At 34.6% G+C, this 16062-nt stretch overlaps 2 protein-coding genes across 2 annotated transcripts; one reads left to right on the top strand and one right to left on the bottom strand.

Moving 5' to 3' along the window:
* The first annotated feature begins 4082 nt into the window (after positions 1 to 4082).
* Positions 4083 to 7073, top strand: LOC103868665 (nucleolin 1). Its single transcript, XM_009146747.3, has 13 exons — positions 4083 to 4292; positions 4376 to 4424; positions 4806 to 4969; positions 5043 to 5144; positions 5246 to 5314; positions 5393 to 5497; positions 5590 to 5628; positions 5695 to 5780; positions 5863 to 5983; positions 6072 to 6169; positions 6255 to 6431; positions 6525 to 6784; positions 6860 to 7073. The coding sequence occupies exons 1-13, from the start codon at positions 4269 to 4271 to the stop codon at positions 6886 to 6888; spliced, it is 1323 nt and encodes a 440-aa protein (XP_009144995.1). The 5' UTR covers positions 4083 to 4268; the 3' UTR covers positions 6889 to 7073.
* A 26-nt stretch (positions 7074 to 7099) lies between these two features.
* Positions 7100 to 12181, bottom strand: LOC103868664 (endoglucanase 5-like). Its single transcript, XM_009146746.2, has 9 exons — positions 10081 to 12181; positions 9451 to 9864; positions 8992 to 9078; positions 8716 to 8880; positions 8500 to 8623; positions 8167 to 8330; positions 7766 to 8090; positions 7649 to 7699; positions 7100 to 7568 (listed from the first exon to the last, which is right to left on the bottom strand). The coding sequence occupies exons 1-9, from the start codon at positions 10291 to 10293 to the stop codon at positions 7231 to 7233; spliced, it is 1881 nt and encodes a 626-aa protein (XP_009144994.2). The 5' UTR covers positions 10294 to 12181; the 3' UTR covers positions 7100 to 7230.
* Positions 12182 to 16062: the final 3881 nt, after the last annotated feature.

Below are 16062 nucleotides of genomic sequence, written 5' to 3'. Positions count from 1 at the left end.
ATTCATAAATTATGTAATAATTTTTACAAAAAATAAAATTATTAACATATGTTAAATTTTAATATTAGAATTATATATCATCTATTTAGTGATTTTTAAAATGACAGCAATATATTATCGTAAATTATTATATACAAAATAATATAAAATTTTATATTTATAAATGAAATGTTACCCGCACAATCTAGTTTTGAACTTATTTTTGTTACTACATTAATACCATACAGTCAATGCAGTTGCCTCAAGTTTATGGACAAAAGGAACAATCTTCACATATTCAAACTCACATCCTCAGTATTCATATTAGAGTAATACCATATAGTCAACATGGACAATTTGGTCTCGTTAGTTGGAAAACGTGGACAAAAGGAGAGAAGAAGAAGCTAAGCAAAGAACCAGATGGGAGAAAGACTGAAGAGACAGATGCAGAGACGATAGTGGAGGAAGAAGGAAAATAAGATGAAGATGATGGGACACGTGATAAAAATACGAAAAAAGAAAAGGATCCAAAGGGAATGAGAGCATTCAAATTTGCTCTAGTCTTCTAAAACCTGCTTAGAAAGAAGGTGGAATGAACAAAGATTCTTACAAAATCATAGTCAGAAAGGTAGTTGACAAAGTAACCGGTGCAATTCAAACCAGAAAGATTCCTCAAACACAGGAGAAGATCGACCATTATCTATTAGCTTCAAAACCAAAGCTTATCAAGCTTCTTCAGGTTATGTTTGTTCGTATACATGCATATTTTTCTAGATTAAGACCCAATTTGTTAGATTTCATGAACGATGTCTTAACTTGTAGGCATATATCAACAAAGTCAAGAAGAGCTAACTTAAATGCAACTCTAGTGTTTCTTAAAACAAAACTGCCACAGTAAGCTGGATCTGCTGGAAAAGGTTAAAACTTGTGTCTCCTCCTCATCTTTGAGGTTACGCAATAAGGATCAGAAAAATATATGTTAGCTTTCCATTTTCAGTTGTGTGTAGATTAGATACACTATAGACATTTTGACAGGAAAAACAGAAATTTTATTTTTTTGGTTGATTTAATAATTTCTAAAATTAGAAAGTTCAGACGAAAAATATGTGTTTATCGTACTGTGTTGTCAAATGATAGATAGGTAAGATCAAGTTTCATGAATTTATCAAATCTGTGTTTTTGATATGTTGATTTCTTTTGTTTGGTCTTTTAACGCTTTTGTTCTTTGCCAGGTTCCATGTTTAATTTCATACTATTTTATCCAAGCCTATGCAATCATTTTATATCATTTCTACTTTTTAAAAAGTGAGACGAAGCAAATTAAGTAACTGCATTTAAACTATTTATCACCTAATTGTTTGTCTCTATCTAGTAAATAAAAATCAGTACATTATCTGATTTAATGATTTGCTTGATACTTATATTTCATCTGGATAGGGCTTAACCATAAACAATGCATGCTTCTAGTTCTAGATGCAATAAAATGATCAAAGACAGAAGACCATTCTTAAGTAAAATAGAGACATCAAGAGTAGATATTTTACAAATAGGGAAAAAAAAAGAATAAAAACTAAATATGACAAACGAGCAAGGTGTTAGTTTCTGGTGTTTAAGAAAGAAAGAAACTATTGTCTTTACCGCCGAACATTTCCATCATGTCCTTAGCCGAAACCATCTGTTTCATGAGACTCTGCACACCACCCATACCACCAATCACACCCCATGCCACCAATCCGCTTGAGCATATGAGAAGGGAGGATCTTGCTGATGTGTTGAGCGTTCATGTGTTTTCGAGAGTGCACTCATGTCTACATTATTTGGGATCTTGAGCGCTTTCATCTTGCTCCATATCTTTTCTAGCTTCTTGTACTCTTCTAACATCTCCATCACCTCTCTTACAAGCCTTCCTGACCATCTCGCTATCCGCATCATCCTTGACTCGATAAACACCTTTGGGTTTGAGCTACCCAGCTTTGAATATGTGATGAAGGAAGATAGGTTTCCCAAAAAATTAATGCTTCGCATTGAAAAGAAGAAAGTTATATTTACTGTGCTGGATTTTTTAGGAAGGAAATTGGTGGAATCGCTCAAGATGTTATGTCTGTCAACGAAGACATCATATTTATCTTGGAAACTACCACATACTGAAAACTTAGTGATAAATTAGAGGAAAATATTGTGTATGTTTTGGTCTAAAGTCTAATGTTTAAAACCTCTTAATATCTCATGCCTTTATCCAACAACAAAAAATAGAAATAAATAAAAATCCATGTTTCAACTGTTTTGTGTGCGTGGACGAATCAATATGAATGATGTCATATTCATAAATATTATAAGATGATCAATATATCATTATTCATCTTATCAAAAACCATCATCAAGAATAACAAAAAATAATAATAATCGTTATCTATGCTAACATAAATCATATAAAGAACATCTTTTAAAAATAATAATTATTCACTCTATGCATTCTCTAGATTCTACACACGAAAGCGAAGAAGATGCTTGCCCACGAAATAATAATTGTTTAATTTTCATCACATCTTTACACCTTCAAATTCTTAACAATACATATATCAATACTTTCATTTGTTAGCTAGTAAGACTTCCGAAATCTTGATTATTTTTAAATTTTTCGTTTAGATTTCAGTTTCCATATGTTAGATAATGGTTTATTTCCGATTGACTTTACAGCTGGTTGTAAAACATTTCTAATGACTTTATCAAATAGAAAACATCTCTAATATCAATATGGACTAGATCTTGACCCACACAACCTTGCGGATGTTATTTCTAATTTTTATATTTCACAAATATGGTTGTTCATATTATTTATTTTATTTTTATAAATTCATTTGTTTATAACATGTATTATTGATATTCAAACAACTAAAGTGATATGTTAAATAAATCATTTGATATTTTGGTATTTCTTTATAAAATTTACCATTTCCAAGTATATTTATGTATGTAGCATACAATTTGGATGGTTTATGTGTATTAATACATATATGCTAATAACAACACATTTTCATAGTTTGGATTTTATTTTTTTCATTTATATAGATTGTAATTTATTTTATGTCCTATTTATATAGTTATGAGACTTGTAATATTTGGTTAATTATCAATGAAAAACTATGTTTATTTTTAGTTTTTATATCTCATAAAATAAGCAATAAACAAAATTGTGATTGTATTTGAAAATAATATTATATAAGTAAAATATAATTTATCAAAAAAATTTGCTGTAATTGAAAGATATTACAGTCAACTAAATATATGAAAAATAAATAAAAGATTTCAATAATACTAATTTTAAACTATGTTTAGTGAATTAAACATATATCAATTTATGTTTTTTAATTATTTTATGTAAATATCTAATAAAATAGATAGATATATAAACTGTTTTTAATGAAATCAAAATAGTTTTTAAATGTAATATTACTATTTTGTGAATTTTCCTTTTTTATGAAATAATATTATAAATACATATATTTTCGTTTTTCAATTCATTTTTTTACTTTATAAATATTTTCCTTTTTTTATCATAAGTTTATTTTTTGGAAAATTTTAAAGAGGAAACTAAATAAAAAAAAGTAAATAATAGTAAATAAATAATAGTATTTTAGATGAAATATTTTTAATTCATTAAGGGTATCAGTGTAATCAACCACCGTGAAAGTTAACGTGAGCGCGAGACATATGAAACTGACTTCTCAAATAATATTATAGAGATACAAATATTTTTTCTTTACATCGAAAAACTATTCTATTACTCAAATAAAAGTTTCATTGTGTTTCCTAATATATATTACATGAATCATCTAGTGAAGGTCGATTTAAAAGAAAATTACACATGAAAAAAAGAAGTTTGACTTCTATTTATTATCACAAGGCCGAGGAGAATAAGACCAAAATTCCTTAAAGCCCAGCCTACCGAAGCCCACTAAAACTCAGCCCATCTTAGAGAGGGATGTGGTACTCCGTTTTGACCTAGTTATTTTCCAACCGTTGTCACTATTTAAAAATTGATATCTTTCCATAAAAAAAAAAGCGATATCACTTCAAGTGGACGGAGAAAATCAAATAACACGCGCGAGTAGACAGCCGTTAGATGGAAAACTCGAAAAGACAACTTTACCCCGAAACCAAAATGAAAAAGATTATAAATACATACCGTAAAACCCTAAACTGAAAATATCTTCAAGCAGCTGTCTAGGGTTTTTGCCTCTCTGCCTTCACTCTTAAACCTAGCAGCAGTCTCTCTTCTCAAATTCGCCATGGGTAAAAAATCCGCCACCAAGGTAGTAAGCTTCTTCTCCTTCTGTGTTTTCTAATTAGCTCTCCTTCCTTCTCTTAAGATTGTAATGACACATTGCTTGTTCAGGTTGACGCAGCACCTGCTGCCATTAAGGCCACCAAGCCTTTGAAGAAAGGTATGAACCTTGAGCTTTTTCGTTTATATATTGCTCCTACTTGTACATTTTGATGGATAAAGTTCTTTAATTTAGTTTACCCATCTATACCTTGTTCATTTGTTTTGGAATGTGCCTGTCATAGGATATAATATACTTGCTTATATGTACTTTATAATCTTGACATTTGAGCTCCTTTGTTGTTGATACAGTTCGTTTTATGTTGAAGGGGTTGCTTGGTTTTAACTTTGTATGCTTTTCTGATTTAGTTCGTATTTAATTTTTAACAATGCCCCTGCTTATTTTGGACTATTTGAAGTACATTGACTGTTTAGTCTCGATATATATATATCCTATTGTGTTGAAGGGTTGGTTTTAACTTTGTATGCTCCTATTCTTCAGGTAAGAGAGATCCTGAGGATGATTTGGACACCAAAGTGAACCTAAAGAAGCAGAAGAAAGATGTGATTGCTGCTGTTCAGAAGGAGAAAGCTGAGAAGAAGGTGCCTAAAAAAGTTGAGAACTCTGACTCTTCTGATATCGAGGAAGAAGAATCTTCAGACGAGGTCAACTTTCTATTAACTATGCAAGTTTAGTCTGCTATTCTTGGATATTTGCTGATACACAATCTATTTTTAGGAAGAAGTTGCTGCAGTTGCTAAAAATGGCTCAGTGAAAGCCAAGGCAGAGAGCTCCTCTGAGGAGGAGGACTCTTCTGATGAATCAGATGATGAATCTGAGGTGACAAGTTTATTCTCATATCTTCATTTTTCTATTTGTTTATTCTGCATATATATATATATATTCCAAAATGGTGACTAATTACTTAAGTATTGATATAGAAACCTGCTGCTAAGAAGGCAGCTCCTGCTACTACCAAGGCTGATTCATCCGAGGAAGATTCTGATGAGGTTAGCTTGTGTACTTTAACGAGATCATCAAGCAGCTTTTGATGTATTATATTTGATTCATTGACCATGTGTTTGCAGGAAAGTGAAGATGAAAAACCTGCAGCTAAAAAGGATAGCAGTAGTGATGATTCTGATTCTGATGAATCAGAGAGTGAGGATGAGAAAGAAACCCCAAAGAAAAAGGTGAGAGTAATGTTTACTTTCCATTATTTTGAACAGAAGCTGTATTACTGTTTGCTGATTTAAAGTTACTCCATTCTGTTTTATAAAAACAGAACTCTGATGTTGAAATGGTGAATGCTGAGCAGAAACAGGTAAGAATCCCATTGTAGTTGCTTTAGTGTCTTTGCTGTGTATTGATTGTGCTTTTTGTCTTTCAGCCTAAGACCCCATCGACTCCTGCTACAGGAGGATCAAAGACACTCTTTGTGGCCAATCTCTCATTCAATGTTGAAAGATCAGATGTGTAAGTTGCATCGTTTTAACTATATCTCTTTCTCTTGTCTAGTTGTTCATGACCTTGCTTAATTTTCATCCTCCACATACAGTGAGAATTTCTTCAAAGATGTTGGTGAAGTTGTTGATGTCAGATTTGCCATGTCAAAAGACGATGGCAGTTTCAGAGGCTTTGGCCATGTTGAGTTTGCTACTGCTGAACAAGCACAGAAGGTGAGGCGGTTGTTTTGGCTTATGATGAAGGATTTAAAATTAGTCATTTGAAAGGTTGATTGCTGATTATTAAATCGTTTGTTCCTAGGCACTGGAACTTCACGGCACATCCATGCTTGGTCGTGATATTCGTCTTGATGTTGCTCAAGAGAGGGGAGAGAGACCCGCATACACTCCACAGAGCGGGTATATTGATTTTTTTCTATTCATGTCTTGGATTGTGTATTATGTTCCTTGTGTTTATAATATTCTCTTTGGCAAATTATTGCAGTGCCGGTGGTAACTTCAGAAGCGGTGGTGGTGGAGGTCAATCGGTTTTTGTTAAGGGATTCGACTCTTCTCTTCCTGAAGAAGACATCAAGAGCGCATTGAGTGCGCACTTTGCTTCATGTGGAGAGATCACGAGGGTTTCTGTTCCCTGTGACCGTGAAACTGGAGCTTCCAAAGGGTTTGTGACTAACTGCTCTCCAACTTTATTACCAGTTTGTGAATATGTTCTCTCATATGCTAATGAAACAGACTTTTTTTTTTTTTTTTACAGAATTGCTTACCTTGATTTTAAAGACGGCACAGACAAGGCGTTTGAGCTTAATGGTAGTGACATGGGAGGTTGGAGTATTGTTGTTGATCAACCGAGGGAGAAGAGTAGTGGTGGATTCGGTGGTGGCGGAAGGAGCGGTGGTGGTCGTTTTGGTAGTGGAAGGGGCGGTGGCAGAGGAAGAGATGGTGGCCGTGGTCGTGGAAGGGGCGGTGGCAGAGGAAGAGATGGTGGCCGTGGATTCAACAAACCTAGTTTCTCAGGTAACTTGATCTTGTTTTCTTGAATCTTGATGTTAAGTAACTAGCTTCTCACTAATTCATGGTTTATTTTGGCAGGTAAGAAGACCACCTTTAACGACTACTAGAAGCTTATATGTAGAAGAAAATGCTCTTCTTATGTTTTTAACTTATGATACTTCACTTCCTTTCTATTGTTTCAGTTTTGTTTCTGTTCTAGTTATGTTTTTGTCCGAACCTTCAATTTTTGTTCGAGTGTTAAATCAAGCTCAATCTTGAGTTCTTTTGGTGTTATATCATTTTCTTTCTTCGATTCCTTCACTAGGTAGGCAAAAATAATTATCTCTCAAGGGACACAAATTTACATTTCTCAGATTTAGTCTCAACTTGGTTGGCTATTTTCAAATCTCACACAATGCATAAATCCAAAAAAAAAGAAGGAAAATGGAATCTTAATTAAAAGAAAAGGATTAGTAGTAACTTAGGACAGAGACCTTAGCTTGAGGACCACCTTGCACATAGACAAAATCGTAAGCTTGCCCTGCTTTCAAAGTCTTTTGCCACTGAGGAAGCTGGTAAGTATTCTTTTGCCCTGTTGGGTTAAGTCCCCATATAGGTCCTGTGAGATCTTCAATCTTAAGCTTGAGGCCTGATATCGGTTTCTGAGAATTGTTCTTGATGATCACTTTGTGTCTGTAGTACCTCGTGTTCCAAGCCATCCAATTTGCAGTTATTGAATGAAGAAACTCGATTGGTGCACCTGATTGCTTTGGAGTGTATATTGTTGGTGCTGCTTTGTAAGCTGAAGCTGTGGATGAGTGTGAGAGAAAATGAGAATCAGACACTGCAGAAAAGTTACAAAAGAAGCTGCAAGTAAAAGATATCAACCTGGTGGTTTTGGTGTTTGGTAAGGTTTAGAATATCCTCCTCCATAAGAACCTACAAAATTCCAAAACATTAGTTGATGATCCATTGAACAAAGAGTTATTCGAGCACAAGGTTTACCTAATTTTCCAGAGAGTTTAGCGAATAAACCAATGAGTGGAGCTGTTCCAGACAATGTTGGTTCTGACTGCTCGTAGTTTGTCCGGTCATCAGAATAGTAATCATTCTGGTCTGGTCCACCAACAAGAGCACCATAGATAACATTCGGATCAGCTTGAGCCCTTCTATACCAAGAATCAAATCCTTGTACACAGTTCACAGAAGACCGTTGAACAAAGATTGAAGGGATTGAAGCGCCTCTATGGTGAACTCGGATTGGATATTTTGGTCCATATCCAACTAAGTAACTCATCCCTTGACGGTTCTTTCCAAGAATATAATCAGCCTGCATGAGAAAAACTCGGTTAATACATTTAAAATCACTTGAGAAATGGTTTTGTGTTCGTGAAAGATTTGGTTACCTGAGATCTTGAAAAGTCTAGAAGTGCTTGAGGCGGCACTGAACCATCAGGACAGTTGAGTTTAGCGTTTGCTGCAGATAGATAATCCGAATAAATCGCAAGAAGAAATGCAGCCGCAGATGCATATTGCAGATTGTTCCACTCTCTAACATACATCAAACCACCTGAATTAACAACACCATTTTACTTTCATAACTTAGTATTTCTTAAAAATAAATTGAAATTTGTAAATCGACCCGGGAATAAGGATTTCGATTAGACCATTAAACTTTCGTTACTTGGACTTGAAGTTTAGATTTGTTTAATATTTTTAAGTTATAGGAGTTAACTTACCAGGAGTTGTTTGAATATTGTAGCCACCATTCTTCTTGAGACAAGCACAAGCGAAGTAATCAGCTTTCATCTGATACTGCTTCAAGGTCGAAGTATACGCACCACCTTTACCTTCTAACAAGATCTATGCAAACATACAGAAATCAAACATGGATCAAGATTAGTCTTCTTGAAACTTCAAGAAAACAACATTCTTGAAGAAACCAGTTGGTTTACCTTGGAGAGAAGGACTTGAACACCAGCGTATTTGTTATCCCAAGAGAATTCTTTCATTCCCCAGCCGGTTCCACCCATGTAACCAGCATTATTTACAGCATATTTCAAGTAATACTCGTCCCCAGTGGCACGGTGTAGCCAAGCCGCAGCCCAAAGAAGCTCATCCTTCAAAACATTAACACAATATAGACATTATTTATTGTACTGAAACAATATTCAATGGAAAGAGAGAACTGGAAGTAAAGATTTTGAGAGATCAGATCAAAAGGGATTTACCGAGTAACCAGATGACATGTAGAAAGCTTTTGCATTTGGGATTGAATCAGTGTATAATCCTCTGTATTTGTCAGCAAATGAGAAGAGCTGAAACACAACAATAGGTTTCCAAAATATTCAGAATCTAAATTCATATTCTTAGCAAAAAAAAATGTTCAGAATCTAAGCAGAAACGGATCCACAACATAAGACTGAATATATAAACTGAACCGGACTCATAATCAAAACCGAACCAGAATTTGGACAAACATCAAATTTAGTGTGCCCGAATCAAATAAACCTAAAATAATTATCTTATCGTATCAAGTATCAACTACACTAGAAAGCCAAAATATGCAAACCGAGCAGAACAAATAACTAAATACCCAACATACTCAAAACCATGCTCACTAACCAAACCAATATAAACCAAACCGAAATTAAAACAGATAACCAAACCAAAATTAAGAAAAAGCGAACCTCTTTGGCATGAGTCAAGAGGATAGCAGAATAAGAGGAGTTATACGGCTTGAAAGCTAAAGAAGCAGCGGCTAAAGCAGCAGCGGTTTCACCAGCCAAGTCTGAGCCAGGATGGTACTGGTCAAGCTTATAAGCTGTTCTTGAAGTGGTCATGTCCTCCGCTCGCTCCCAACAGTAGTGATCAGATTTTCCATCTCCAACTTGACCCCATAGAACATTAGGCTGAGGATGAGCCTTGATGAAATAATCAGTACCCCATCTGATTGACCACAATGTCTGTTGCATTTGGTTCGAACCGGATAGCTCCTTCTGGTTATCAACCGCAGCCCACGATAGCATTGTTACTGCGAAAGCCATTGGTAAACCGAATTTCACATGGTCTCCTGCATCATAATATCCTCCCTCCAAACTCACCTGTTCAATCATATATATATAATACCAACGTCAATATCATTATATACAAATAGTATTAGCATCATCATTAGAAATACAACTCACTATTCTTACATTCCATCAATTGCTAATTTCGATAATTAGTTTGCAACGGAACTAAATCATATTTTGATATATATTAGGTGTATGTCCAACTACATAATATACGAATTATGTGTATGTTATATATGGACTTACGCCTTGAGCAAGACCATCCGCGAGACCAGAATGGCTACGCCATTTGACACGTTGGGCAGCTGGCAACTTCCCTGACCGTTGAGCCTCAAAGAACAAGAATGTCTTGTCAAGGGCATTTCCATAGTTGTAATACTCCGCTGCTGCGGTGGCTGCCCCGAGGAGAACGGTCAGTAAAAGGCTTAAGCCGAACAAAGACCCACCAAACCTACTCATTTCTCTGGATCAATGTTACTTTAGGTTAACTTCTCTCTCCCAAAAAATGTTCTCTGTTCAGAATTGTGATGTGAGTAAGTGTATATAAATAGAGAGAGATGTTTTGTCTGTGACTTTGGTGAGAGAGAGGAATGTAGAGAATCAAATAGGTACATAGTTTTGCCTGAATAATCATTGTCTTTGTCTTACTTGTGTTCGTGTGTGTTTTGTGCGTGTTTGATAATAGTTATGGCCTTCACGTTTTGTTAGAGCTTCTCACGTTGTACTTTTAAGACTTTTGTGCAGAAGCTGAACCAACATTGAGTTGCCACGTGTATTTATTGTTAGCCGTTTGATGAACGTGATATTGACCATATATTTGAATAGAAATAGATGAATGTATCTTGTAATGCAAAAAGTCAACAATAATATTTTTGTTGATTTTTGTTAAGGCGTCGATGGACAAGTTCCATTCGTGGTATTCACATCTTGCAATTATTTTCTCCCGATTTAATCGTATGTTCTGATGTTCGTAATTTATAGTTTTATTTTGTCGGTTTGTTTAACATGTAAACAAAGCTATAATGTTGAATGATAATATCAAGTACGAGGAGAACATAGCTAGACTGAAAAATAACAACACCCTAGATCCTTGTTCTCTCCGTGATCTCGTTCTGACTCGTTAGGAACTGACACCATTGATCCAGAATCATATGCGTAAATTGTTGTATGCCTCCATCTGAAGCAGCACTTAAGCAATCATACAACGCTTTTTTTTCATATTCTGGTTTATTCATCGCCATCAATCTCTTTAACGATGGGACATGAGGCTTCTTATCCTTAGGTATAGAACCGGGTTGAATAGTGTCAGTGCTTTAAGTAGTAAACAAGTTAGACCGGCTTTGAATAGAAAGTCTTGGCCTATACTTAATATTTTTTGCTCAACATCGAGAATTGACCCCCTTGGACACTTTCATTGATATTAACATCTGACGATTCTTCGTTATATATATGTTGTTGCTGCCTATTTTTAAAGCTTTTGAGTTGCTCTCTTGTTGTTATATCTTGTGTTGCAAATACCTCTTTGTAATTATAGTCTCTGGATTTTTTTCTCGAGTTTAACCGAGAGGCCGTGAATATACTGATCATACCCATTTTTTGATCAAATTTTTCAGTGAACACTGTCCCATAGCTTTTCCTTCTCACATTGTGGAAGTTTTCCAGTAAATGGTGTTAGCCTCACTTAAGTTTATGCTTATGTTATATTTGCTATTATCCAAGTATTTTCCTAATAGGCTTCACACAAATAAGGGGGAACACAATCGTATATTTCACTGCACGGTGCAAACTTGTTGTTTGTGTAATTTCCCCACACTAAAACATCTCTAATGTAATTTCTTAGTAAGTGTTTAAAATAAATAAAAAATAATATAAAAATTAGAACGATGGTGGGAATCAGTTTTCATTTGAGAGTTTATAAAATATATTTATCTAAAAAAAATTCCACCACTATTTCTCAACTTTATTATATGAAACACAAGGTGGTGCTCAAGCGATAGGCAGGTTCCAAGGTGCTAAGCGAAGGCACTCCACTTCACCTTGTAACCAAGTGGATACGAGGCTATGCTTTATACTTCATTTGAATATCCGATGTGATGGTCTATTCGTGCACCATACCACTTTTTTGGAAATTAATATGAGTTTTTCCATATGCCTGGAATACTACAAAGTTAAAACACAAATTTTATTATAACTTTTGTATATAATTTTATTTATAATCAAATATTAATATTTAAAATCATGCCAAAAATCAATACTATTAAAAGGGGAGGAGTCTTAAAAAATCTACCTATCAAAGTTGTTTGGACCCTTTTATTTAATTCATTATTTTTTGGTCTTACCTTAAACTTAGACTAACAATATGTTAGCATATATTTCTCTAACAATAATTTATTCAATTTTTTTATTTATTCAAATACCACTCCTAAATCTTAATCATTACTATTATTATATTTACCATTTTGACTTTTAATCGTAAAAACATTGAAACTAATATTTTATATTATCACTTTTATCATATAATATATAATTTACAGCAAGAGAAGTTACACGACATATATGTGTACATTTTAACTTCATCTTTCCTTTATAATAACGTAATCATATCATATATACAATTTCCCACTAAAATCTCATATTATATACTAAACTTTCAACCGTCTATAGTTTGATAGATATTTTCATATTTAAAAATGAGTTTTCTAAAAAATATTTCATCAACCATGTTTTTGTACAATAACGTTAAAAATCTATATAAAAGGTTGTTGCACCCGATATGGACGTAATGGGTCCACATCTGTTCGGGTATTTAGGATCCTAAAAAGATTCGAAATATCTAAAAAATCTGAAAAATATCCGAAACACAAAAAGTACTTCAAACTCCAAACAAATATCCATAAAATTCAAATACCTAAAATTTCAAAATCTTATTCAAAATCTGACACTGAATTGAAAATACCCAAAATTTTATCCAAATACCCAAAAAAAAAATTAATTTGAAAATTTACCTGAAATCAAAAACTATAATCGTAAACCAAAAACCTAAAAAAATATTCATAATGCCGGAAACATATTCAAAATTTCCAAATATACCAAAGAAACAAAACATATTTATGATCGGGTCTAGGGTAGGACCCAGACTCAAACAAAGACATGCGGGTCCAAAAAAAAACCCAATAGGTTATCTTTTCTGGACCTGAACTAAACATATATTTCCGGATCGGTTCGGTTTGTTTTTTTGATCCGGATATAATTCTCATGCCTAAAAAAAACTTAAGTAAAAGTGTACATATAAAATATCAAATAAACTAATTCATAGATTATATAACTGTTAAAAATTATATTTTTCGATATAATAAGACTTTGTATTATAATGTAATCCAAAAAACCCGCGCTTTCTAAGCGCGGGTCAAAATCTAGTATAGACATTAATTTTTCTCTACTTTCTTTCCTTGTCTCTTGTACTTTCTATTTTTTCTTATTTTTGAGAGATTCTTGTGAAAATCATCAATGATAATGCTTAAGAAACTCACAACCGATCTTTCCACTTATCATCATATAAATGGTTAAATAGTTTAATTAAAATTAAAATTGAATTAAATAATTTAAAATATTAAGATATTGTTATTAAAATATCCGGCAGTTGATCGCAGCTCTTGAAGTCGCCAAGTATTCTCTGGTTCAAGGTACGCGCCTTCGTCTTCATCAGAGGATGTCAGAGGTTGAAAGACTGTCATCTCCGTCGTAGTCACTGACGTAATCCTTTCCGGTTAATTCCTTGTGTATACGCTTGTAATAGCTGAAAGAAGAACAAACAATATCAGTATCTAGATATCAATCACTTGAGAAAGGTTACGAAGGAAACTACATCCATTGAAGTGTGGAGAGCTTTAGAAGGAGACTATCAAACAAAGACATTCCTAACCGGATCTATCTAAAGCAAAGCTTTGCGAGTTACAAGATGGATGAGAACAAGAGTATTGAAGAGAATCTTGATAAGTTTCTAAAGCTGGTGGATGATCTTGCTAGTCTTAACATAAATGTGTCAGATGAGGATCAAGCAATAAAGCCAGTCTACCTCCACAATACGATTCATTGGTTCATACTCTGAAGTATGGAAATGGCAAGGAGACACTAACTGTCAAAGAAGTGACAACCTTAGCTTATGCAAAGGAAGCATAGCTCAGGGAGAAAGGCTTAGGAAAGCGTCCTAAGTCTAATGCTGAAGGTTTTGTGGTCTCAAGGGGAAGGACAGACAAGAGATGTTAAAATCAAGGAAAGTATAGATCAAAAAGTAAAGGCTTTCGTTCAAAGTCAAGAGGAAAGTCTCAAGCTAAAGCTAGAGAGTGTTGGGTGTGTGGAAGGAAGGTCATTTCAAACGTGACTGTTCTGAACGAAAGGAACAAAGATCTTCAAACTCCGCAAATGTGGCTCTAAGAAAAAGAATTTCCAATGATCTTAACAGTGAGCATGCAAGATACAAAAGAAGAATGGATTTTTGATTCAGGATGCACCTTCCACATCACCCCGGACAAAGAAGTTCTATTTGATCTAGAAGAGTTTGAAGGAGGTAAAGTACTAATGGGAAACAATACTATCAGCAAGGTGAAAAGAATTGGTAAACTGAAGATTGTAAATCCCGATCAGTCTACTGTGGTGCTGACTGGTGTAAGGTACATGCCTTCAATGGGGAGAAACTTGATTTCGTATGGTAAAATGGAGAAGAATGGTTGTAAGTACACTTGTGAAGACTACAAGGTTACTTTCTTCAAAGATGGCAAGAAGGTGTTTTCAGGAGATTATAAAGACGGCTTGTATTACTTACAAGGATCTGTAGTTAAAGCCGAAGCTAATTTGTCTAGAGCTGATGTGAATCTCACAAACCATTGGCACTCATGACTTGGTCATATGAGCTTGAAGAACATGAATGTTCTGGTGAAGAATGGTTATCTGAACAAGGAGGTACATACTTTGGATTTCTGTGAAGTGTGTTCTTGGTAAGCTCATAAGTTGTCGTTTCCTAGTGCTAAACATGTGACTAAAGAGATTCTTGGCTATGTTCATAGTGATCTGTGGGATTCTATGTCTAATGAAGAAATCTTGCCATGTTGTAAGTATTTTCTCATGCTGATTGATGACTTCTCAAAGAGAGTTTGGATCAGGTTTCTACGATCTAAGAATGAGGCTTACGAGAACATATCAGAGTGGAAACCGGAAAGAAGGTTAAGTGTCTTAGAACAGATAATGGGCTCGAGTTTTGTAACAACTTTATGGACAAGATGTGTAAAGAAGCTGGAATCAAAAGACACAAGACTTGTACTTATACTCCACAGCATAACATAGTTGCAGAAAGGATGAACAGAACCATTGCTGATAAGATTCGATGTATGTTGGATGATCTGGTTTGGAAAAGAAGTTTTGGGCTGAAGCTGCTTCTACGGTCATCTATCTGATTAACAAAACTCCAAATGCTTACTTCGCGTTTAAGATTCCAGAAGAAGTCTGGTCTAGTGTGAAGGTGGAGTTCAGTCATCTTAGAAGATTTGGTTGTGTTGCTTACGTGCGCACGGTTCAAGACAAGATAAGTCCTAGAGCTATAAAAGGCATCTTTATGGGTTATCCACAAGGAATAAAAGGCTATCGAGTCTGGTTATTGAGTCTGGTTACCAAAGGATGTAAAGACTACAATAAGTAGGAATGTGGTGTTCAATGAAGACAGTCTGTACATAAAGTACAAGGGAAAAGAAGTTGATGTTTCTCCTAAGACAAAGTGAGTGACATTCAAGGCTGATCTAATTCAAGGTCCTACTAGAGGAGGTTCTTCTTTTGAAATTGGAACGACTTCAGGAACAGGAAACACTGGTGAAGGTGGATCATCTTTGAACAAAGAAAGAAACTCAGATTCTGAAGACGAGGGAGAAGAGACAGAACAAGAGCCTGTGAACACCAAAGCTTCATTGAATGATTATCTTCTGGCAAGAGATCGGGCGAGGAGGCAGATTAAACCTCAGCTACCTTTGAAAGTGGAGACTTTGTTGCATATGCTTTAACCAGTGCTGCGGATATTGAGGTAAATGAACCTCAGAGTTATGCAGAAGCTAGAAAGAGTAAGAACTAGTAAAAGTGGAATGCTTCTATGGGTGAAGAGTAGGACTCGCTTGACAAGAATGATACATGGGACGTTGTTGAGAGACCTCCGAGACAAAGAATCATTGGTTGCAAATAGATTTA

The sequence above is a fragment of the Brassica rapa genome, chromosome A05 (assembly GCF_000309985.2).
Source record: "Brassica rapa cultivar Chiifu-401-42 chromosome A05, CAAS_Brap_v3.01, whole genome shotgun sequence".
In the NCBI taxonomy this organism is placed as follows: Eukaryota; Viridiplantae; Streptophyta; class Magnoliopsida; order Brassicales; family Brassicaceae; genus Brassica; species Brassica rapa.
The sequence above is the reverse complement of the archived record's forward strand: the minus strand, read 5'-3'. Positions and strand labels throughout refer to the sequence as shown.